This window comes from Pollicipes pollicipes, unplaced genomic scaffold (genome assembly GCF_011947565.3).
Source record: "Pollicipes pollicipes isolate AB1234 unplaced genomic scaffold, Ppol_2.1 Scaffold_4219;HRSCAF=4965_pilon_pilon_pilon, whole genome shotgun sequence".
Taxonomy (NCBI): Eukaryota; Metazoa; Arthropoda; class Thecostraca; order Pollicipedomorpha; family Pollicipedidae; genus Pollicipes; species Pollicipes pollicipes.
This window is the reverse complement of record NW_023596448.1, coordinates 20,046,750-20,072,095: the sequence shown is the minus strand read 5'-3', so window position 1 is coordinate 20,072,095 and position 25,346 is coordinate 20,046,750. Positions and strand designations below refer to the sequence as shown.

The following is a 25,346-nucleotide window of genomic DNA, read 5'->3' as shown; positions in this document are numbered from 1 at the left end:
GCGAAGCTCTCTTTGTTTGTGCGCCAGAGGGAGCCGCGCCTCACGTCGCCGCCGCACCGCGGCGCGCGCATTATCCGCGCGGCAATTGAAACGGCGGGCGCGGCGAGCGCGGCGCGCGCGCTATTTACGGCGCAGCGGCGTTCTCACGGCGCGCCCGAATCTAATTACCTAGCGCGCGCACAGCGCACTGATCGGGGTCAGTGGCAGCGCGAGGCTTAACTGTGCGGCCGGAGCGGCCGGCGCCTGGGGGCGTGTTGCGGACGGGACGCCACCGACAGCGGCCAGAGCGTGGTTCACATGTCGACAGCTGTCGGCCCGACGGGCCGAAACGCCAGCACGGCGACGGCGCAGATATGGCAACTGATGATGCGACGAACCCTTCGCAGCATTCGCGAGCGACGCGATTTTCATATAGAGCGCATCGAACGAAGCCGAGCTTTGATCAGTGACTCCACCTGTGACAAGGTGCCCCGACGGGTGTCAGGTCAAGTGAAAGCATTTTACGTCACACAACCAAATCCGACCGACTTTTCCAATTGGCATCTAGCTATTTCACGGTTATGGGTGTGGTTCTCTGTGATTCTGAGCGTCTCCATGTGAATGCTCGGGGGGGGGGGGGGCAGGGTCATTCCTTACGGCTCCATGTGGCGGCTTGGGCGTGTGATTCCGATCTTCCAATGGTGATAGCTCCGGGTGTGTGATTCCGCACGGCTCCGTGTAACAGCTCGAAAGCAAACCTGTTCGCACCAATCCGGCATTTCCGAGGTAGACTTCCGGCCGACACCGACCTGACCGCACAGCCTGACAGTTGACACCTGATAGATGGCCCGACAGTCAATTGTCAACCTGACAGTTGACTATCGGGCTGTCAGCCTGACAGCGGCCCGGCCAGACACCGTTAGGCGACCCTCTGGCGGATCAAGTCAGCACCCGCCAGCCGCCAGCGCGCCGCAACCGTCACCGATACAGCACGGCAGAGGCGTCTCCAGGCACCCGACAGCGACGGACGGAGGACAGCCGGCGGCGGACGGACACCAGACGACCGACCACGCCAGCGGCGCTCGCTCCGCCGCTGCCGCCGGCCTGATGATGCCGCCGCCACCCCGCGGACGAGCCCGCCCTCTGCGGAGCGTTCCGACCGCCGCCGATGGAGCGCGGCGCCCATGGAGGCCATGGAGGCCGGCGGCTCGCCGCTCCTGCGGCTGTCCTTCATACTGCGCAGTACGGAGCGGAGGCGGCCTGCGGCGCACGGCCTGTCCTCAGGCCGGCCGAGGCCTGGCTGGGAGGGAGATGACGGCGGCCCGGGGCGACAGTCGGCCAGGACGTGACAGACCCGGAGGGACGTGGCCGGGAGGGGTGTGGTATGGTGAGGGATGTGGCCGGGAGGGGTGTGGTATGGTGAGGGATGTGGCCAGGAGGGGTGTGGTATGGTGAGGGATGTGGCCGGGAGGGGTGTGGTATGGAGAGGGATGTGGCCAGGAGGGGTGTGGTATGGAGAGGGATGTGGCCAGGAGGGGTGTGGTATGGTGAGGGATGTGGCCGGGAGGGGTGTGGTATGGTGAGGGATGTGGCCGGAGGGGTGTGGTATGGTGAGGGATGTGGCCGGGAGGGGTGTGGTATGGTGAGGGATGTGGCCAGGAGGGGTGTGGTATGATGCGGGATGTGGCCGGGAGGGGTGTGGTATGGAGAGGGATGTGGCCAGGAGGGGTGTGGTATGGAGAGGGATGTGGCCAGGAGGGGCGTGGTATGGTGAAAGATGTGGCTGGGAGAGATGAACCCGAGAGGGATGTGGCCGGGAGGGACGAGGTCTAGTGAACAGGGAGGGGCATGGACGGGAGGGATGAGGTCTGGTGAGGATGCGGCCTGGAGGGTTGTGGCCGGGGGGATGTGCCCGGTGAGGGCGTCGCCGGAGGGACATGGCCTGGCGGTGATGTCGCCGGGAGGGATGTGAATGCGAAGGATGCAGTTGGTGAGGGTATCACCGGGGATGGCACTGACGCAACAGAGCCCGACTCGTCAGCCACGGATGGTCAGGCACCAGATGACATGATGGTGATCAGGCATCCCAACATGCCTGACCCCTGGGCCCAGCGATCAGACATGTTGGGATGCGGCCGTCAAATGAAGTGCCCATCTCCCCGATAGGCGGGCGAAGTGTAACCTATTTTTATCTTGGGTATACCATCACTTGTGGTCAGGGGCAGCAGCGACTAACCGAGGCTCCCACTGCTGAGCTTGTCTCGAAAGCACATCTGTGCCCATGGGACGTTGTTTTACAACAGCGAGCAATAATACGGACATGCTGGAATGCTACGTGGGTGTATTATGCATCCCACTTTCAGCCAGATGTTCTATGTGTTATGCTGCATTACGAAGTATGTGAGTTCACTGCAGAAGATGGCAGAAGTAATTTAGCACCGGAGTTTAACACTGCAGCTCATTCGGGTCGTGTCTGGAAGCACAGCGCTGCAAATCAGCTTCGCGCAATGCCTTTTAAGCGACGGACGGGGATAACATCCGCCATCAAAACAGCTATACGTGTGGCCGGCACCAGATACCAGTTCAAATACTAAAAACACTTTACTGTTGAACACTATCACCGTGTTCAGGCCGATAGTTCTCGAAGCTGCTTTCCCAGAGTCGGAGTTGCGCTCGTCTCGTTTTGTTTTTTTGTTGCCAATGCTCAGAGCGTCCGGACGGCCGGGACCGGGCCGCCCCCAGGGGCTGCCCGTGCCGGGCTTACCACTTGCGTCGCTCAGCCCGTCAAACCACAGCTGGGGACACAGCTGGGCTCTGGTCTGCCGCAATCGCATGTGCAGCGTCGACCGTCGACACCGCTCGCCCTGGACGCGCAAAACCTCCCACTCCGTCGCCCACCGGACTTCGACCTGCCGATGGCGCCGGCGGCAGTCACGTGACCTCGTGACGTCACCCGGCTCGCGTCAACAGCCGTCAATCCTGGCGGAATTCCGTAGTACGGCGGGTGACGCGTGGGCGGCTGCATGGAAGCGGCTGACGTCACCCATTCCCCGCACCGGCTTGTGACGTCATCCGGGGAAAACACGCCACCGATGACGTCACAGACGCCGTTGGTCCGGCTCGTGCCGCCCCTTTCAGCTGCGCGTCGCGTCAAAAGTAAAAGGAGCTTTGCCCAACAGCTTGCGCGGCTGGCCGCGGTGGCCTCAGCCCATTTACCTACATTCGAGCGGCGTTGTGAAACGCCCCCCCCCCCCCCCCCGCCCGCCCGCCGCCGCCGCCGCCGCCGCCGCCGCCGGGGGGCGCCCGGCGGTGACCTTATACCCGGCCGAGGGCCCGGAAACCTGGTGCGGGGTCGGCCCGTGCCGGGGTGAGGACTGAGGTCACGGGCGACCATCACGGGGGAACGGCACGGTGGGCTGACGAGGACGGCGCTCGCGCCGAGCGCGCCTGGGGCGCCGGCAGCCGGGCACGAGACGGGCGGCACAGCTGTGGCTCACAGGTTCTTCAAGTGCCCGGAATTGTTGGCCGACACGCGCGCCGGCTGATGCAGGTGAGGAGGGAGCTCGGCTTTCAAAACAACGCTTGAGAACCGCGAGGGTTCTCTGGGGCCGCTGTCGCGTCCAAACCAGCGGCCGCCATTAGATGCCTCGCGACTCACCAGCTAACCCGCGTTCATTTTCCCGTGGCATGCACGAGCGCCCTCCGCATGCGAGCTTCTGCCCACTGCCCACCCATCCACACGCGTTCCGCACGCTCCAGCGCCCCACAGCTCCCACTCCTCGCCCGACGCCGCCAGGGGCGAGCCTATCCGGGTAGAGCAGGGGGGGGGGGGGGGGGCGGCGGTGGCGGCGGTCCGTATTTCAACCCGCGTCCGGTATCAAAGTGCGTTTCCAAGCGAACCTTTGTTGAGGCAGGTCATTATGCGTGCGTTCCGCGCCAGCGGCCGGCCGGCGCGCCGCTGGGCGGCGTTACGCAACGGCCGGCGTCGGTGTGCGTCGGAGCGAGGTCACACGCTGCTGCCGGCCGCGGCCAGTTTTTGCCGCTGTTCAATCACTTGTTTGCTTACGCCGCTGCGTACGGAACAAATAGCACGGAGGGGGGGGGGGGGGCAACGAGCTGGGCAGGCGGAGCGCGGCGGAGAGTGGGCGGCGAGGACGGCGTCGAGGCGAGGTCAGAGGGTAGGGGCTGCAGCCGGTGACAGTGATCGGAGGAGAGTCGCCAGCGGCCAGGCCAGGGTTGCCAATAGTGACCCAGCGATGGCACGGACGGCCATGGTCACGCCGCAGGCGACTTCATGGGAGAGCTGAATGGAAAAAGAGTAAAGACAACTGCAGCCATCGTACCAGAATACTTGGTGACAGCTTTCCAGAAGAGAATTTCGTCATAAGAATGTCAAAAGGCCCACTGGGGTTTTGCGGACAATGCGGATTTAAGGTTAGCATCATGATTTGCTAGGCCTACGTTGATAGACACCATTTGACCTCTCTGACCTGAGGGAGAAGACAAACCCCGCCTGTCGGCATGTCAACAAAAAGCGGTGTGTAGCCCAGTGTCCTCCTGGCATCACACAGCCTCCGCAGGAGCCTCATCGGTCCATGTCGTGCTCATCGCTCCGGCGCGGCGAGGTCAATACGGGCAGCAAGGCAGGAGAGGCAGGACGACGTGGGGTGGGGTCGACCCGGTCAATGTCTCCTCAGTGTCAACCGTGACTTGTCAATATCATCACGGGGCGGACGAGCCCCCGGTGGTGGTGGTGGGGGGGGGGGAGGGGGGATCTGCGCGTGTGCCCAGAGAGAGCAGCGTCATCTGTTGGATGAAGGGTTGTTGAGTGAGGAAGGGGGGTACGCTGGAAGCTGCGTTCGACAGCAGCTCGCCCTCTCGATGACGTCTCCGTCCATCTCCCCCATGTCACATGTCACATGTCACTGTTTATCTCCCCCATGTTCGCCTCTTCAGTCCGATGGTGGGGTGTCCCGCCCCCACCCTTGTCACGCCGGCTCCGATGGCGTGCCGGTGATGCCGGCTGTCTGGCGAGCGGATGGTTGGTAGGGTCGGCTCAGCGACCGTCTCAGCGCAGCACCGTCGCAGCTCAGCACCGAGCAAAGCCGGCCAGCGGTGGCCGCCGCGCCACCGGCGACACCGATCCCGTCGCGTTAACGTCGACGATGGGATCCGGCCGGGTCAGCCCCGGGTGATGACCTGAACAGGTCAACCGCTCGAGGGCATCTTTTGTGGAGAGATCGGGTAGAAGAAGGAAAAGGAGGACCGTTCCACATCACGACTACCTCCGCTGGCTAGCGATTGGCCGCCTGTGCCAATCGAGCGCAGCGAACGTCTCCAACACCACATTCCCGTCCTCCCCCCCTCTTGATCGACAGGAGACTAACGTAGTCGGCAGGGAAATTATCTACTCAGTTGACCTGGTCTGACCTTGACCTGTCCAGCAGGGGGCTGACCTGGTCGACAGGGTAATCTACTCAGCTGACCTGGTCTGACCTGGACCTGGTCAGCAGGGGGCTGACCTGGTCGACAGGGGAATCTACTCATCTGACCTGGTCTGACCTGGACCTGTCCAGCAGGGGACTGACCTGATCGGCAGGAGAATCTACTCATCTGACCTGGTCTGACCTGGACCTGTCCAGCAGGGGACTGACCTGGTGGGCAGGAGAATCTGCTCAGCTGACCTGGTCTGACCTGGACCTGGTCAGCAGGGGACTGACCTGGTGGGCAGGAGAATCTACTCATCTGACCTGGTCTGACCTGGACCTGGTCAGCAGGGGACTGACCTGATCGGCAGGGGAATCTACTCATCTGACCTGGTCTGACCTGGACCTGTCCAGCAGGGGTCTGACCTGGTCGACAGGGGAATCTGCTCAGCTGACCTGGTCTGACCCTGACCTGTCCAGCAGGGGGCTGACCTGGTCGACAGGGGAATCTGCTCAGCTGACCTGGTCTGACCTTGACCTGTCCAGCAGGGGGCTGACCTGGTCGGCAGGGGAATCTGCTCAGCTGACCTGGTCTGACCTTGACCTGTCCAGCAGGGGGCTGACCTGGTCGACAGGGGAATCTGCTCAGCTGACCTGGTCTGACCTTGACCTGGTCAGCAGGGGACTGACCTGGTCGGCGCGGCGGGTATGTCGACGCCGGGCGATCGTCGCTTCTCGACGCCGACGTCGGCCAGCCGAGCGAAGTCCGTGTCGGAGTCGATGAGCCGCGGCGACTTACGGCTCTCCCACAGGCGCACCTCCTCCAGGCGCTTCTTCACCTCAAACTGCCGGCAACACGATGCTCATTGTGATTGCAAGGAACGATTCTATCTGTGACAATGCCGAAGTATGTGCATTGTTAATGGCAGCAACGGTAGCACCCATAAATCATATAAGGCGCCGTCAACACCACAGCATTCATTGTAATGTCGATAGCAGAAGCAAAACATCTTCGTATAATGACAACAATGGGCAGCAAAAACAATAACCGTCCAGCTAATGGTCGAAACATGCGTGATGACACGCTTTACGTGCTGTAACCGGGATTCTAGTGGCCTGGAGGTAGTGGGACACTGGTTGAGGCTGGGGGCAGCATTCGAACCGATGACTCCTCTTGGGAACAAAACGCCAGCCACTAGGCCTCTGATACCCTCTCAGACCGGTACACAATGGAGGCCGTGTCAGCTGGTGGTGGTGGTGGTGGGGGGGGGGGGGGAGGGGGGGGGGAGGTGGCGTCGTGAGCGGGATCAACGCTGGAAGAGACACAGCTTCGACACAGTGTGGCCTTTCCCCGCTGTCGTCCGACAGCGCTGTGCTCGTAGTGAGCGTCTTTGTCTTTGAGGACGTTCGCACGGAGGAGGACAGTTAGTCGAATTCTCCTACGTTAAAACCCATGGCGGTGAGGGTGTCTTTGAAAAGTGAATGAAGTATTTCCAGCCGGCATGACGGGCACGGGACCCATAGAAAGCCATACCTGCCCACTGGCTACACATCTCACTCAAAGGTAATTGTGCCGAGGACCTCAAAAGAAGTAATACTCTCTATGAGCGCGTTCAGTCGGCTGCAAGGCCACGTTTAAAGGGACTTCTAAAAACCTCGGGCAGGTTCTCGAGTTCCATTCATCATCATTCAGCTTTTGGACCAGATAGTTTCCTTTTAATGGTGGAAGGAGCAGTTTCCCACCACCGCAAACGAAGGCAGTGGGCGTGAGCGTATTTTATAGCAGTGTACTGCGCATGCGCCAGGACAAACACCGACGGGCGTTAGCTACTGTACACAACATGTGTCAGAACAGATCAGGCTCTGTCCATCATTGGACCCATTTCTTATGAAGTATGCATGAACCCATGGCCTCAACTACAGCTTTCCATATTCTCCCATCAGATCTGGGCCCGCACTTGGTCGTTCTGGGAAAAGAGCGGTCTCGCCTGAAGATCGGTTCATCACACAGCGGGAAAACAAACACGGTTACATTACTCAACGGAATCATCAGCCCATTCCATGGCCTCTCCGTGTAGCGCAGTCTAAGCCCGCTGCGGGTTTGTACGGTTTGTACGCCTCATGCCATACGGAATGATAATATGCATTTCCAACCACTGAAACATAGAGGCTCACGCGATAACAAGGACTATGACGTTCCAACTGTTCGCAATAAGTGTTACGTCGCTATCGCTAATCGTACCGTTGACTTACATGGAACTTACGGCCACTTTGTGAGCCGTGAGTTCCTGCACCCGTTTTGCAAACCACACTGTACGTGAGCATCAACTGTCATAACACAAGCCATGCCGAGTTGTCGCCATGTTTTGCGCCGCCCGCAGTTCGGACAGTCCTGCCCCGCCCCGGAGTGGGGGGGGGGGGGGGAGGGGGACACGGAAGGGTCACCGGGTCCGGCTGCAGGCGCGGCCAACACCGTCCGAAGGCTGCTGGGGCCCGGCTGAGCCGACCGTCAGCGTGCCTGGCTCTCAAGGATGACGACTAGCCGCGCCGGCCGGCGCCTCTGCAGCATGGCCGCCGCCACCGCCGCCGCCCACGGCGACCCGACAGGGGTGAGCCGCACACCGGGAGAGCCGACATCCGGTCACTGTCTGGCGGCGGACGGCAGGCGGGCGTGACCTAGACGGTAGTGCTTGAGTAAGCTCGCTTGTTCTCTGGGCAGCGCTCGTCTCCGCGCCCTCTATCAGAAGACGACAGCTATCTCAGCTCGTCTGGTCGGCGATTCCGCCCGGCTTCCCTGTTGCAAGTACAAAGGCCAGCTTAGCCTACGCGGAAGACAGCCCCGACTGTCTGCTCCTCCTCTCCGGAGCTGCTGCGGCCGGCCCAGTCAGGGCCGGGTCCGCCGTCGAGTCCGCACCCCGGACGCGGCAGCGCGGCCGGCGCGCGGCCGTTACTCCAGGCCGGCTTCTGGGCCGCCACATCAGATACGCCGCGCGTCCAAGGTGAGCTGTCACGCATGCACAGAGCCGAGCGCGCGCGCACAACAGGGGCCGGTCGGGCGACGTGGCGCACCGCCGGCCAGGGGATCGGGCCGCCGGTGGGCGCCGCCGCCGGCGGCCAGGGCGCTCAACGACAGAAAACAAATGGACGAACCCGGCGGGGGCCGGCCGAAACCCCACCAGGGCGAAGGGCATTACCTGGGCCGCGGGTAATGCCGAGCGCGAGCTCGGTGGAGCTCCGCACGCAGAAAACAAGATGGCCGCCCACAACTGTGACAGAAATCGTCTTAGAGATGCGCCGCACGCGACAACGGCATCGCAAAAAGCAGCGCACTCTCCAAGCCACGTATGATAAGACTGTGAGCCGAGTTAGAGCAGATTTAGCTACCACCAACTCCCAGAGAACACGACGCCACGTACGTAACCACATTCGGCCTAACCACCCCACCAACTGTCAACGCAACTGTTCCGATCAATCAACTATGCGGTTATCGGACATGGCAGAGCTGCCACCGCACGTCGAACGTCAGAAACGTGCGATACGGTCAGCTGACAGACAGACAGCCCAAAGGGCGACCGGTGCGGCCAGTTGAGAAACCGCAGCGGCCGACAGCGCAATACGAGGGCCGGCGGATCGGCAGTGGGAGGACGGGCGTGGGCGTGGGCGCGCCGGTGCCGCCTCCGCCGCCGGCGCGGCCCAAGGCCGCCAAGCCGGAGCCCGCGGCCACGCCCAAGGTCACCGGAGTGGGTGCAGCAGGGCCGGCCGGCCAGTCAGCACACCCAGCGGGCGCCGGGGCACGGTGACGTCACTGATCGGTACCGCGGACGCCCTGTCTGCTGATGACGTCACTGGTCCGCACGAGACAAGGTCGCGGCGCGACCGCCCTGAAATCCGGTCCGTCGACTGGCTTGCACAAGTTTGGGGCTTGTTGGACTTTGGAGGCCCTAAGCGCTGCTGAAGCGGCCCTTCCGCGCCCACACAGGTGGCGAAAGGGCCCTCGAAGCGATATCGCACTCGTTAGCTGACTCACTCGGCGCAACCTGCAGCTCGAAGGGCAAAGCCGGGGCGAGCCTCCTTGTCCACCCGTATGTGATTCCGATCAGCGCCGACCGCCGTCCTTGGCTGCGTCAGGATCGGGTGGGATTATATGAGGAAAAGACTGGGCTCAGACGGGCAGCGTCTGGCCGCCGCGGCTGTGACCAGCCCCACCTCCCAGCTCGCGGCCAGTAAGCCGTCGTTCAGCAGCGCCGCCGACCTCCGCCGCCAAGGCCAGCCCCCGTCCTGCTTCTCATTCAGTCGGCGCCTCCCATCGCCCGGGTCGCATTCAGGCCGGCCCGGCTGTCTCCCTCTGGCGTCACCAGGGCCCGGTCTCGGCGCACCTTCGCCGCCCGCTCTGCCAGCGCCCCTCTTTGTGAGGCGCCGAGACGGCGGCGGGGACGGCGCCTTTGTCGGGCGGCGGCCGCACCATGCGATCGATGGGTCGCCCGCGCGCCTCCGGCACCCCACACGCACGGCGCACGCACCTGACCTACTTGGGTAAAACACGCCGCCGACGCGGCGCTGGCCGGCGGCCCGGTTTCTCCGTTCCCCTCCGCTGGACGTGAAACTCAGCGCGCGTCGTTACGCAACGCGCAGCTCTCGTTACGCAGCCCGGGACACCGAGCTGCGACGCCGAGCTTTCACGCTGAGGCCAGATGTTAAACTCTGAAGCTCAGCTGTGACGTCGGGCCGTAGCGGCCGTGACAGCAGCACGTGATACTGTCCCGTGGCACACGAGGCTGTTACTACGGGTTCAGTACTGAGCTCACCTCGAGCTGTTACCCCCGGCCGCGACACTGAGCCCCTGAAGTTAAGCTGTGACGTGGGCCCGGGCACGCCGCGTTATGTAACGCCGCCCCAAACAACGCGTATTCAGCTCGCTGTTCAGCTGTATTGTGCATGCATTTCCTGGCCCCGGGCGGCCGCGGGTGCAGGCAGTTCATCTGCACGTGTTCAGCGTGCACGCGCCGTGCACGGTGCCGAGTGCGGTGCAGACGGGTCTGCTCGTGACCGGGTCAGGCGTGGAGAGGACCGGACGGGGTCAGGCGCATAACGCACTTCCTGGACCGAACCGGCCTCCCTGATGACGTTGGAGGCCAGTTATGAGGACATGGACATAGGAAATTGATTCGGGAAGCAGCTGACCTCCTTCCCTTCCCGCCCAACCTGAGGAAGTGTTAACACCAGTCCTATGTCAAGCGAAGAAAGGGCACCTGAGCCCTATCTTTTTTGTATTCGCCGTTTGGGTGAGTTAACGCCGTCGCGACTGTTACCCTCCAAGCACGACACGCTCATGTCCGTTAACACACTACCGTTCAGGTCAAGGTCGACGGCCAGCCCAGGCGACGACACGACTGCGGCGTGGCAGGGCCATGAGCGCTCCGGACAGAGGGAGAGAGAGAGAGCGAGAGAGCCGGGAGCGGTAACAGAGGCCAGTCGGCCAGGACTTTCACTGGTCGCATCGCCCGCTTGCCATGCTCGTCGCGCAGGATACGATCTTACTACGTAGTAGAGAGGCGTCTTGTGACCTCGATTCGCGGACAACCGGTTGCAGCGGCGCGGTTTCGACGCGGCTGAGCCGGACTCGACGCCCAACGCCTCGCGCGCTGCGTACCTGGCTACACGTGCCACGAGCGCCGGGCACGGAGAGCAGAACGTGTGACCGCGTCCAGCCCGCTGCCCAGCCCAGACCGCTAGTGACCGGGCTGTCGCCCCCCCCCCCCCCCCCCCCCCGACGGTCAGCAGCGACCCGTCGCCACACACAGTTCGGAGAATAGGGGTCTTGTTGGAAGCCGCTATGAATGTCTTCGGGAACGCTTCCGCGGGGGAACATGGGAGCTGGGAGAACACAGGGAAAGCAGAAATTGATCGTAGTGATGCGTTCGTCTCAAGTGAAAAAGTGAGTGTGGCTGAAATGGCAGGCTGACGGGTTGATAGCATTTAGTCACGCAAAAAGCGACCACGGATGAATAAATGCATGCCTTTGCCTCGTCCTCATTCATGTCCTTACCCCAAGCCCCATGTCTCATACTTTATACCCATGTCTTAGATGATACATCTTATGTTCTTTGTTCTATGTTATATGTCCCTATGTTCCCTGCTGTTTTAAACCATCGAAAATCATACAACAGCGAAAAAAACGTCATAGTTCACATTATTCGTATTAGTAATGCAAAGCGCGGTAGACATAGTTGGCCCAGATCAGAGTCATAAATGAATAACACCCCTGCTCAGAGCAAAGCATACCCTGACCAAGATACCATAAGAACAACGCTAAAATACATTCTGTTTTAAAAGCAATACATTATGACAGCATTTCGGATAGAGAGCCTACACTCAGCGATACAGAATAGTCTTTTAGACAAAGAACGTCATAAGTGTGATGTTTGAGAACAGGCATTTGGAACACAATTTTCGAAGCTCCTACGAGCTAGATAGGCATACTCTTCACAACAGTAAATATATAACTGTTTTCGGCAATTTTAATGATTAACTCATCAAACAAAGGATACGTAATTCTTGACACGACAGCTCGTGAAAAATATATTTGTTTTGAACTGAAACCGAAACATGAATAACGGCTTTACAGTGCAATAATATTAGCACGCCGCGAGCTATGTAAATACAGGTAAACGCTACGAATGGTGTTAACGAGCTCGTCAATGCCTGGTAATGACCTCGCAGTGGAGCTTTCAGGATGGGAGTTTCTATCGCAAAACAATGAGTTCAAATATCATTCATAAGACACACATGCGAACTTCGTCCTGAAGATATTTGTTGTATAAACAAGCATGCACCACTATTATTTAAGTGTTTATGAAATCCTCAGACAGGTAGAAAAGAGGAGTTCTAGATCACTGGTGTTGCCTTGGAAACCCCACGTATGGAAGCCTCAAATCACGCACCTGATTTGATGCGTATTACAGGTGTTCTATACACACACGCAGGACATGGCAATGAGAAAAACATTTCCGAATCAGTGTAACTGTGCAACGTACCTTTCCATACCCTTGCTTGATTTCGATCCATACTTCGTCCAAGTCAGGTCGGTGGCTCAAGACGACGCCTTGTGTTTCTCTTCCATTGTGTGTCACGTGAATCATCTGTTCTGGTAACAGTTCTATATCACACACAGACAGAAAGCCCGGACCAACGAGGTCATTGGGTCCGAATTCAGCGACGAATCTTGTTCCGTCAAAGCGCACCGAATATCGCGGAGCTGAAAAGCCGTCCCCGACTTTAGTACCACAGATGACACCTGTGTGGTACAGTCCATCCACACGACAGGCTGCCACTCGCGTCCCCAATATGGAACGCTTCGCTATGCGCTTCCCAGTCGACATGGCTACTGATTTATTGCGTTCTTCAACTTCAGAAGCGTGATACACAGCAGCTGGCTTCCTCACATCTCCCCAGTCGACGCTTAACAATGTAGATAGTCACTCCGCCACGATGCCACAGTCTCTCTCCGCACACCAGCCAACAACCTCCGCTCGCACCCGAATGCAAGCCTCTACCGCACGGCCACCTCTCCCGCCCACCTCTCGATCAGCTGTGAGCCACAACAACGCTCCGATCAGCTGACGAACAATAACAAAACCACGTGACTAACGGCAGCGCGCTGATTGGCCGACGCTCAGCTGACCCATTTTTCCCATTGGCTGACGCCACGGCGGGGATGCAGTGCTATCTTAGAACAAAGAAAAACGGTGATTTACGCACGTTTGTGCCTGACAGTTTGCAGAGATCGAAGGCAGAAAACCACATGCAGAGGAGACTATGAGCAACATTTCGAGGGACGCGACAGTTTCAGAGATACAATGCTACGTACACAAGTTTAAATGCCGGCCGGTGGATCAATGACCTTCTACGCAGCATTTACTACGGTAGGTGAAAGTAACAAAGCACCAACGAAAGGAGGTGCTGCTTAGTAGAGACATCTAGCGTAGAAATAATCTACTAAGACTTATAAAGCAGCCGTGTGGGCCCAGTCTGGGGACACACACGCGGACAGTAACATGTCAGTTCCGGCGGATTAGTTTTATAAACCATTCTTTGAAATAATTCCTAACCCACTTATTCATTTATTTCCGGCCAAAGAATCACGATTTGGACTCAAGTAGATCATTCCGGAAAAATGGAATTTGTGGGCCGTCCACCCGGAGGTGGACCCTACCTACAGTAGGTGGCCACATTTGTCTTTATCAATTTTGAGGGGCCCAGATTCCAATTTTGTTCTCTGAGTCACGGACTCCCGCTATAAAAAGCTCGGACCAGCTTTTTGCTCAACAGATTCGATAGAGACCCTTCATCATCCCGAGCGAGAAAGGAAACGCTCTTACTGACATTCGGAGCCCGCGAGTCTGGCCCTGTAGTCCTGTGGAAAATGAAACGTCGACTCGATGTGAATCAGTGACGGAGCTTGTGGGGCCGCCGGAAACTTCCAAAATCCTGGATGTTAAACCCCTTGATAGAACATTTTCCGCCTCTTTACGCCATGGGTGGTGCATAAGGCGCCTTATTCCGCACCGGGGGTCCTTGCACAGTAGGGCCAAATAGTTACATTAGATTTTGCTCTGGGCTAATTCATGCCGTAGGTAGCTAGACCGGGCCATGGTACTTCACGAACAAGGTGTTTTTTCGACATTATGAAACAGTGATAGAAAAAACCGATTTCGCCGAGTGCGTGGAAGAAACCTGCGTTACTCTCTGGCTGGCGCCTCGTCCGAGTTTTATGCTACTGTCCCTGCAGACCTTATCATTGCAAGAAAATTGCATTGCAGACCTTATCATTGCATTTTTGCGCCCGGCAGATATTTCCCAGCATGCACGAGCTTGCTGTTTATGTGTGCTAAAATATCAACCGGTCGTGAGCTGTCGTAGCTCACGGGGATAATTCTGTCATCATTTACCTCTGAGATGGGCAGACCGCATTTACGCCAGACAGGTCTTTCATATACTCGTGTTACGACGTGAGGCGACGTGATGTGACGTGGGAGGGCAAGGTTAAACGTTACGCCATTATGGAAATGTAAGGGAGAGAATGATAAGAAGTAGTTGTTACCTTTCAGATGTCGTAGATGTGTAAAGAAATAACAATAACTAGAAACTTGCCTTTTGCATTTCTATCAAAGTATGCGGGAGCTAAAATGCTTCAAAGCGGATTTCTGGAATAGGGTCACGTTCAAAACATTCATTAACTGTTTCCTTGCTTTGTCCCGAAAGATCAAAAGGCATAGAACTAACGAACACCATCCAAAAGGTGTGGCCTTATATCTATATTATCATATATCATTCGGATCAGTTGCGTAGAAGGATGCATTGTGGACTAAGAGTTCAATGAAAAATTGTTAGGCAGCGCAGCGGTTTCGGAATGTGTTGCTATTTTTAAGATCTGCCACATTTGCTCAAATATGTTGTTGCAACTTTTATTTATGTCACGATGAACGCCTGGTTCTCAAAATCATACATGACACTTGCTCCACACACATAAAAGCGTATTTCTTACAGGGAATGTTGCAACATTGAAGACGCGCCCGGGTGGCCGGCTAGTTACCGTTTGCTCGGGTGGTGCGGGGGTCAATTTGACCCCCTGGGATCTCGGAAACTAAGAAAGCTAGAGACACTGAATTTACAGGGTGTGTTAACCTGCACGTAAACTCTCTTAGGTCAAAGTTTCAGGTTCTTGGCTTATGACCTTCGAGTCGAAAAAGGTCAAACAAGGTCAAATTCTAGGTTGGTCTCCAAAGCCCCCCAAAACGCAGATAACCGTTCCTAAGCAAAAGGTCACATGCTCCTTTAAGGTCAGTGACCATTTTAGACCTTTTGAAGGTCAAGGTGGCCAAAATCATACAAGATTGCGTTGAGTTTTGCATTTGACTAAGCGACAAAGATTATGCTAGGCAGTATGTTCCTAAAACAAAATGTTGACCTGGGTTATTTCAGGTCAATGACCTATTCTGGCCCCTAAGAAGTCCATGGAAGATGAATAATACGGTTCCTGCTATCAGTAAATTCGAAATAAGCACCAGAAACTATCCCACACAGCAAGCCCTAGAATAACAAAACAGGTTGGTTTTGACCTTGGTGTGACCTTCATAACTGATCTTAGGTCAATGTAATTTGCTTATTCGACTGTTGTGTCGCCTAAGAAAGCATCTCAGAGATGTATGGCTTCGTCTAACACCCCATTGTTGGACCAGATTGAAGAATTCCCTGGAAATTGCCTTCGCTGAAACCATGGCCTGACTTTGACCTGCCATAGCTCAGCGACCATACAAAGTAAATCTACATTTTTGATGCCAAGTGATCTGCTATTCAATTGTCTACAGCTATGCAAAATTTGGCGCATCAACACCGCGCCGTTCGGAAACCATTGTGGAAAAACCTTCGAGGGAGTCAATTTGACCCCCACCCGAGCGCGTCTTGAGTATAATGCGCGTCCGAGCATAATGAAGCAAGCATAATGCGTGATGAAATAAGCACTCGTGTAAATATCGATAGGCTTCGTGGATCGGTACATAAAGCCAATTAGTGAATGCGCTCCTGAATACGTCATTGTTTGATTGCGTCATCGTGTCTTGCACAACACTGGTTGGGAGCCTATTGACGACCGCCGTGTCTGTAAACCGTGCTCACGAACGCCAGATATGAGTGACTAGACAATGCTATTTTTCTTGGCCTTGGTCGCCGCATGGCCAATGGCGTAGCAGGATTTGAAAGACGTTACTATGGCGTCAAGGGTGCCAGGATAATCCTGAAGTAGTCTGCACATCTTTGCGGGCGTGTAGCTCAGAAACTAGAGGGGCTCAGGTATTGAGGAGAGGAATGCAAACCGCGCCGAATGAGCTTCAAGATGGCTAGTTCAGCTAAAGCCCCCGTACAAATATGGAACACTCCCTTTAATCAAGTATGACGAAAACAGCCGTAGAAGCTGTAACATCTATACCCGGCCGTCCCTGTTGAGGATAGCACTCAGCTTCTGATTGGCTGTTTGCCCGGGATATCAGGGTTTTACCTCGGAAGCGTTTCCGAACTTTGGTTCTAGTCCCGGGAAGTAAACTTGTTTCCTTGTTTCAAACAGCTACTTGTTTTATTCCGCTGAAAAACCACCAACACAGGAAAGTGCTAGGGAAGGTGCAAAGTCTACCAAAGGCTTGACCACCACCAACGATTTGTTTAACACGCACCCAGGTGGCCGATTGCATGCTCTTTGCTCGGGTGTGGGGGGGGGGGGGCAATTTGACCCCCTGAGATCTAAGGAACTAAGGGAGGTAGATACACTAAATTCACAGGGCGCATTGAAATGTGCGGAAACTCACTTAGGTCCAAGTTTAGGCTTTCTAGGTCATAATCTTTGAGTTAAATGAGGTCAAACAAGGTCAAACTTCAAGTCGGTCTCCAAGTGTCCTCAGTACCTAGACACATGTTCTAAGCAAAAGATCGCATGCTTTTTCAAGATCAGTGGCCCTGTTTGAACCTTCGAAGGTTGTGGTGACCAAAATCATAGAGGACTGCTTTGAGTTTTGCGTTTGAATTAGCGACATAGACTAAGCTAGGCAGTTTGTTCCGAACAACAAAATACTGACCCGGGTCATTTTAGGTCAGTAATCTATTCTGACCTATAAGAGTTCATGGAAAATGTCCAATGCGGTTTCTGTCATCAATAACTTCGAAATGAGCACCAGAAACTACCCCTCACAGCAAGCCCTCGAGTAATGAAACAGGGTGGGCTTGACATCGGCCTGTCCTTTATATCTGACCCTTGGTAAATATAATTTGATCACTCAGTTGTTGTGTTACCTATGAAAGTATCTCAGAGATGCACGGCTGCGTCTAACACTCCGTTGTTCAATCAGACTGAACGATTTCCTTGAAATTGACTTCGCCGAGTCCATTGCCTGAATTTGACGCGGCGTAGGTCAGCGAGCTTAAAGGGTAGATCCATTTTTTGATACCACACGATTTGCTGTTCAATTTTCTACAGCTATGCAAAATTTGACGCGTCTGCACCGCGTTGTTCGGAAACCATTCCGGAAAAACTCTCGGGGGAGTCAATTTGACTCCCAACCCGAGCGCGTGTTAACACACGCCCGGGTGGCTGAATGCCCTTCACTTGGGTGAAAGTCAATTTTACATCCCCGAGATAAGAAAAAAAACTAAGATAGCTAGAGACCCCAAACTCACAGAATAAATTGACATGTACATGTACTACTTGAGTCAAAATTTTGGATACCTAGTTTGCGACCTTCGGGTCAAATAAGTAAAACAAGGGCGAATTCCAGATTGGTGTCTCAAGTGCCTCCAGACCTCCTCATGAAACCGCCGTGAAGCTAAATACCTGTGCTAAGCAAAAAGTCAGTGAGGTCAGTGAGTTTGTTTGACCCACATAAAGTCAAGGTGACCAAATATCAAAGAGATAACTGCAGTTTTGCCGTTCGAATAGGCGTCAGGGTGTACACTAAACGGTATGTTCCCAAAAACAAATGCTGACCTGAGCCATTTTGAGTCAGTGGCCTATTCCGACCTTGCAAAATTCATGGAGCATGTTTGTTGCGGTCCCTGACGTTATCATATTCGAAATGAGCACCAGAAACTACCCCCGTGGTATCGAGATCTCGAGTAAAAATATAGGCTAGCGTTGAACTCGGTCTGACCTTTTTACATGACCATAGGTTAATAAAATTGACTGTAATTCAAAATCCAATTAGTTTAATGTCTGAGAAACTACCTCAGATATAAATGGCTTTGTCTAACACTCCATTGTTGCATGACATTGAATGGCTCTCAAAAATGCCCCTCTCCGGCAGTCATGACCTTACTTTGACCTGCAATAGGTCAGCGACCTTACAAGGTGCATCTACCTAACTCACACCAAAATATCAGCAATTCAGTTATCTGCGGCCACGCAAAATTTGGCGCGGCTATGCTGCACCTTTAAGACATAATTCTGGAAAACCTTTGAAGGGTCAATTTGACCCCCGCCCAAGCGCGTCTTGATTAAGGTTGCATGTGTGTGTGTCTGTTTTTATCTGTATTACTGCCGCATTCAAATGTCTTAGACTCTCCTTGACCAATCACCTGATCTGACGCAGCCTAGAACGGGGCCTAAGACGGGATCTCATGTTCTAACCATGACAATGTGCTCTGCTGTGGCTGGCAACATGCGGTCCTCTCTGACCGCGCAGACCTGTCCTCCGTCGTGCTCCATCGCGCTTCACACCCGCCAGCATCCGGTCTCCGCCGCCGGAAACGCCAGCAGCCGGCTTATGGCATGTACCGGCATATTCTGTAACCCGAACACAAATTCTATCTGATAGTCGTACATGTGAGATGAGCATGAGAGCCCATCGTTGAAGACGCGTAGTAGCGACGGTCGACGTCGCTGCCGTCGCACTGAAAATACGTCAGAGCGGACGACGATCTCTGATCAGCTGGAACCGGCGGCCACAAACGTACTGACGGATACGCTTGACACCAAAAATTGTGGCCAAGCCCTCACGTTCTACTTGAACGCATTTCTTCCCCGCTTCCGCGAGAGAGCGAAGGACCCACTGGTCTATCCACGCCCCCTGGAAACCGGTGGGCAATGCACGCTCCCATTCTGCGTGATAGCGCGGTGAGACGTCACACTACATCTGCAATGTCCTGCCCACATCATAATGAGCAGGTACGTTAACACCAGCCAAACTTGGCTGAAAGTGGGCCCAAGAAAGTGGGCAGCTCTTTCACGTTTCTTGGCTTGGACATGAAAACAATGCCTCTCAAACTGTCTTCCTTTGGTCTGAAGCCGTCCTTGGAGATCTCCTGTCAGAGGTAAACGATTCAGACTGTAGCCACTGCGTGACCGCCTCTAGAGCCGCCTTGTGTTCCACTCTCGTCGTTACTGTCTACAGAAGGTCATCCAGGTGGCGCACCGCACCATTCGAGCCTCTCAAAACCTGGTCCATCGTTCGCTGCCACACGCTTGGAGACGTCTTCAGCCCGAAAGGCAGCCTTGTTGCCGTCGTGAGTTTCAATGGTGAGTTCGTGGCCAGCGCGATCCGGCTCTTCTGCGCCAGGGGAAGCTGTTTGTAGCCGTTAGCCAAATCGGGCATGGAAAACGACGGTCCATGAGCCAACACGCTGAATATTTCATCGGCAGTGAGTGAACGATGCGACTGGTGTATGACGCATTGAATTCCATTGACCTTGAAATTAACACCTGTCGTCACGCCACCTCCTGGCTTGTGTGCGGGAACTGGTGACGCTGCGCAGGCAATATGCTCCACCGGGCTCACCTTCTCGGATCGGACGCTCCAGCACCCTGTCGGCCTGGCCTCGCAGGACAAACTGGACCGGCCTGCTCCTGGAAAATATCGGCTGCGATCGTGGCTCCAGCTCCACCTGTGCCTCAATATCTAGGACCTCTCCCAATGCCTCTGAACACGTCTTCTGCTGCTTGCTTTGTAATTCAGGTAGCGTACTCAACGCACAGCGTGGTCCTTTCCCTGCATGGTTTTGCCATAAACCATTTCATTCCAGTAAAGTGGAACTTTGAACGTCTAATCTTTAGGAAACAGCGGATGGCGGCTCTTCACATCCACAATCATCTTCGAAACTTTGTCCCATGCACTCCGCTCTAATTGGCAACACACAAGTGAGCCGTGCCGTGGTTTCACAGAGTGGGAGTGCCGTACAATGGTCTCACAGCGGGGGAGTGCCGTACAGTGGTCTCACAGCGTGGGAGTGCCGTACAGTGGTCTCACAGCGGGGGAGTGCCGTTCAGTGGTCTCACAGCGTGGGAGTGCCGTACAGTGGTCTCACAGTGTGGGAGCTTCTAAGTATAGGAGTGCCGTCACAGCGGCTAAGTCTTTTGTCCACGCTACGCAGCTTAACGCTTGAATCATTCGCCGATCAAAGTGCCCCGGGACAGCGGTTATCTGCTCCAGTGTAACACATACAGCTCCCCGGAACACTGTGTTACTCGGACTCGTTAAAATTTACCATCAGCACTCAGCGCAGAACGATAGCCAGCTTTCGGAAAGGCGCAGGGGCAACAGACATGTTGCCCCTGAGCCTATGCCCCCCCCCCCCCCGAACTTATAAGAACAGAAGTTCTTATAAGTTCGAGGGGAGGGGCATAGCTAGAGGTATTTCAAGGCGGTTACATGGACAAGTCTGAGAGTATTTTGGACATAACTTGAGGTATGACCTTGTTTGACATTATTTGAACCGAAGGTCATCGCATAGAAGCCCCACATTTTTAAGCAAGTGATCTCACATACAGGTCAACCCGACCCGTGAATGTCGTTTTTCGAGCTTTCTTAACTCTTGAAATATCAGGGGGGTTAAATTGACTCCCATCCCACCCCACCCTAGCGTGTGGCATTCAGCTGAACACCCGGACACGTGTAAAGACATCCACCATCGCTTGACAACGTCACGTGATTACATGCATATGTAATTATAATCACTTCCTAAACCATTCCCCGGCACGGACCGTCCGTTGTCTGTCCGCTGATGTTGTCACCGCGACATAATGCAGACGAGCTACAGCCCCGCGCACACCACCATGCCAGCCACCGCGCGCCATTACTGCCACTACACGCCATAATTGCCGTCGTGCGCTGCATCCAGAGCAACGCATCGCCGCGCGAGCGGCCAGCTCCGCGCGTATTCGCTGTAAGATTATTCTGCCTCCGTAGGCTAAACACGTTCTACCACTGCCGGTTTGCCTAGCAGGTCCAACCTACGTGAGTCCTGGGCTGTCCCTTCTCGGTATCTCTGTTCTATCGCGGTGTATGTGTGGGAGGGGGGGGGGGGGACTGATGTGCGTCGCTGCGGTGCCACATGCCGTTGCAACACGGAATGGTCGCGGGACGTGTTGCATCATTGCCGTGAGCTGCGCACAGAACTTTGCCGTAGTTCACTTTCGTGGTCGAGATGCCGCCATGGCTGTGAGACCGTCGTTCATGTGAACCGACTTTGATCCACCAAGCGTGGAAATATGAAAACAGTACAGAATTTATACGTCCAGATCTCTGTTACCTCAATGCATCGCATGGCTTGCTCCGGCCACATGAGTGTAAAAACAAACGAAAAATGGTGTTAGGTGGGGATGGGTTGGGGAGAGAGCAATGCCAATTTTAAAATGGATTTGTTTTATACGTTGGCATATATTGATGTCAAACATTGCCGAAGGTTTCACGTAAACATTATCCCCTGTCCCTATCCCCTATCCATTGGAGCCCCTATTCCTACGCCTACGCTCCGCAGGCATTGAAATACAAAACAAAACCGCGACAGTATGGCAGCCACCCGTCCACCGCCCATTGTCACGGACACGCGTGACTTAGGGTACTTCGAATTCATCAGGCTGTCCAACTGTAGCTACACCGCGCGTGTCACCGGCATTACTCTGATGAGCAGAGCCGGAAGCTATGCGCCTATGTGTGGTCTTCAGCCATGACACCTTCGTCTAGTTTTCGGTGCTTCATGAGATTGAGCTTTTTAGCACTATTTCTGTTGAAATCTGAGGGCGCTCTTTCGAAAATATTACTGCTTATTAATTGCCCAGCAGGCTTGAGGTCCCTGGAGATACCAGACTCACTTCCGCCTGCAGAGGCCTCAATCGGTCTTGGAGCGATAGCGCTCATCTGAATTGTCTTGGGGACATTCAGGGTCGCGTCCCACCTAAGGTCCCTTTGCAACTTGGACATTTTAAAACCTTGAGACATGTAGGGCCCACTCAGAGATAGTTGGGCCCGAGCCTGGCTGAATACCGAGTAGCCGACGTGTCGGTCAGAGGTACATCGATGGCTGACCTCTGTGACCCGGGCATCGACGGCTGACCTCTGTGACCGGGTATCGATGTCTGACCTCTGTGCCCTTCGCGTTCGAGCCGCTCATGCCGACGTTCGTTCTTTTCGTGCGATCGCCGTCAGAGATAACCGGGCATCGATGGGTGACCTCCTCAATGCACTCCGCGTCTGAACTGAACACGTTCGACGCCCGTATTTTTCGCGCGATCGCCAGGTGGATCGTGCTCAAGCAGAGGTCAGAACAGCAATAATAAGCACTACTTTATGCAAGCGAGTGTTAAAGTGGATCGAAGACAGCCAGTAATAGTTTTCAGTTCAGATCAGACCTCTGTGGATCAGGGGTACCGACATTTACCGTGCAGATTTTGGATCATTTTATCTGCGCGTGCATGACTCTTGTTATAAAAAACTGTGTATTGCAGATGACATCGAATCAATAATAATGATAATGACGCTGCCGAATGTCTCCCCCCCCCCCTCACCTGTCTGTCCCCGCTACGAAGTCTGCTCCAGCGTCTCAGAATTTTCCAGAATTTATTCACGGATCATAGTAGCCGCTGACGCAGGAGAGCCCATGGATCATTTCGAAAGCCATATTGGCGCGTTGTACTGTTGTTTTGGCGCGTTTCGGAACATGGGAGCTGTCACTGTGAGCACTATCCCAGTGAGGTGTTGGAAAGCTTCACCCTGATGCTGACTACTTGGTCCGCTCTCCCTCAACGCCCTCATGTCCAGCAATCTACACCAGTGGTCTCTGGCGAAATGGGATGCGGGGCGTTGCCACGCAAGCGACGAGCAGCCGCGGCTCTCCGCAGAGACTCTCGAGAGCAACTGTGTTACGGCTCCCGCAGGGACGCATGACTCTCCAGAGTAACTGTATCACGCGATCACGCGCGGATGCGGACCAATACCATTGGCTGGTGCGAATGGGACGTGTGTTTGTGCGGCTGTCGCTGCACGTGGGACTGCGCATTAGTCGCATAAGTACAGTCGTGTTAAGCGTAAGTGATGATGACATGGTGACACGTTTTCCAATCGTGCACAAAAGACGCATATTGAGCTGATAAACATCATTGGCATATCTAACGTTTCGTCGTGGTTCTAGGCACGCCAGTTGGGAACGGATCCACCGGCTTATCCAAGGGCATTTAAGCAAGGCGGTTTACATTCCTTAGATAATGTCCAAGATGTGTGGACTTTCTGCCGGAATCTGGTCACAACGTTTTTTTATTACTTAAAAGCAGAGCTTACATATCCGTTGCCACTTCAGGTACCAAGATAGTGCTAATGAGAGATGGTTGGTAATCTGGGGACGTAGGGCTAGCCACTATTTTGCACAGACTAAGGATGCGACATCTTGTGTGCTACCGATGATGGGGCTGTAAATTAGCGTTGTTTGTTTGAACCAAAATGTATGCGTGGTAAGGCTTCATGAATCATCAAATAGAAAAATGTGTTGCACCATAATGCTCGTAGCCACTTTTAGCACCGGGAGGGGGAGGGGTGCGCAGCATCATTCGTCCGGATCGTAGACTCAGTTTTGTTTCAAAGTGCAATGAAATGATAAGTAAAACGAACATTTGGCTGATTTATTTTAATTAGGATTCTTTCCCAAGCGCCGTCTGTTGTTACCGCTGTGGACCCACTATCTCAGTACTGCACGCTAGCTCAGCGGACGGTTTCGCTTCAGACTCATATCAATATTGTACCAAATTACCCCGCCACATGGCCGTCCTGTAACCAGCCTCTCACTATCAAGCCAATGACCAAATTGCCCTCTGTAACCAGCCAGATGCAAACACTAATTCTGGGAGGTGAACAAACAACCGCGCGTTTCGCCCCATCACGCGTCCGTTCGGCATGACTGCGGTGCTCTCTGCCTAAGTCGGGCTTCGGCAGTGCTGATAGTGCGCTTGCGAGGCAGTTTTTTTTGCGAGCACTCTACGCGTTACAGCCAACCGTTTCGAAGTGTCCATGACTACTCTTGGATCTCAGAGAAAGAGCTTGGATCTCGGAGCATATTCAGATAAAATTTGAGACACAAGGCTCGCGGTTGATCTGGCCCGTTCGCCATTCACTGTCCTACACCACCTTACTGCTGACCTGGCACCACCACATCCAGGGCACCAGTGCCGCTTCCTTGCTTCCTAACCCCGCTGCGTGACACTCAATCGATGACAGCCGTCCGCGCCCCGGCCGGTCTGCCACGCTGGCCAGTCGGTGTGGGGTGCCGCAGCGAGGACCTGCGCCCGGAGCACGCTCCGGCCAGGCCGGCCAGCAGCAGCGCCGGTGCTCAGCTCCGCCGCCGCAGGTGTAGTGGACTCGTTGGTGGGTTGCTGGCCTCACTCGCAGCCTTGCGACGGACTCCGAGTTGCAGTCAGGGTCGACTCGAGAATCGGCCGAATTGACGTTGCGTTAACGGATGGTTAATTTTTTTTTAAAAAGAGAGGAATATTGCATCGTTATAGCCGTAGCTGAAACAACTGTTTGCACCGATAACTTAGTTCGTTAGGCCTGCCTGGCCTGCACTCCGGTCCAGCCACCAACCACCCACGATCGTGGCGGGGTGGGTTCGAGTCGCTTTAGGCGCTCGCTTTTTGGCTACCGCAGGCATGGCTTGCGGCCGGTGGCAGCACCCACGTTAAAGGCCACGTGGCGGTGGATGGCAGGACGGATCGTGCCGAGCATTGCGACATGCAAAGACTTTCGCTACCAAATTTTGCCGTTGACCTGGAATTGCACGATTGAATGGTGGAGCTGAGTGCTTCCGCAACAACATTACTCAGCTATGTTTGAGCTAAGCTAGGTAAGCTGGACATCCCATAAATCCATCCACACAAAAGTCGGACTAAATCACTTGAAAAAGCATGTTGTTTGAAACCATCAATGTTTTGACTGAGTCACTGCCATTGTAATCCGTTTCATCATAATCAACACACGCTTGGGTGGGGATCAAATCGACCCCCAGAAGGCTTCTCCGCATTGATGTACTAGCGGCGCGGTGTACCCGCGTCAAATTTTGCACAGCTATACGCAGGTGAATTGCGGATCGTTTGGTGACAAAAATCTAGATGTGCCTTGCAATGTCACTGACCTACGACTG

General features: G+C 55.0%; 1 protein-coding gene across 2 annotated transcripts in view; it reads right to left on the bottom strand.

The window, feature by feature from the left end:
* LOC119095288 (zinc finger protein 704) overlaps positions 1 to 25,346 on the bottom strand; it is a 91,292-nt gene that overhangs the window by 40,548 nt on the left and 25,398 nt on the right. The window contains exons 1-2 of one of the 2 annotated variants that reach the window (XM_037218145.1): positions 12,440 to 12,982; positions 6,096 to 6,250 (exon numbers count right to left, since the gene is read on the bottom strand). The exons of the other annotated variant lie outside the window; for it this stretch is intronic. Of the exons in view, the coding sequence (XP_037074040.1) occupies positions 6,096 to 6,250; positions 12,440 to 12,784 (500 nt within the window). The 5' untranslated portion in view covers positions 12,785 to 12,982. Of the gene's footprint in view, positions 1 to 6,095; positions 6,251 to 12,439; positions 12,983 to 25,346 lie in introns of those variants that run through there. 2 annotated transcript variants of the gene reach the window in all.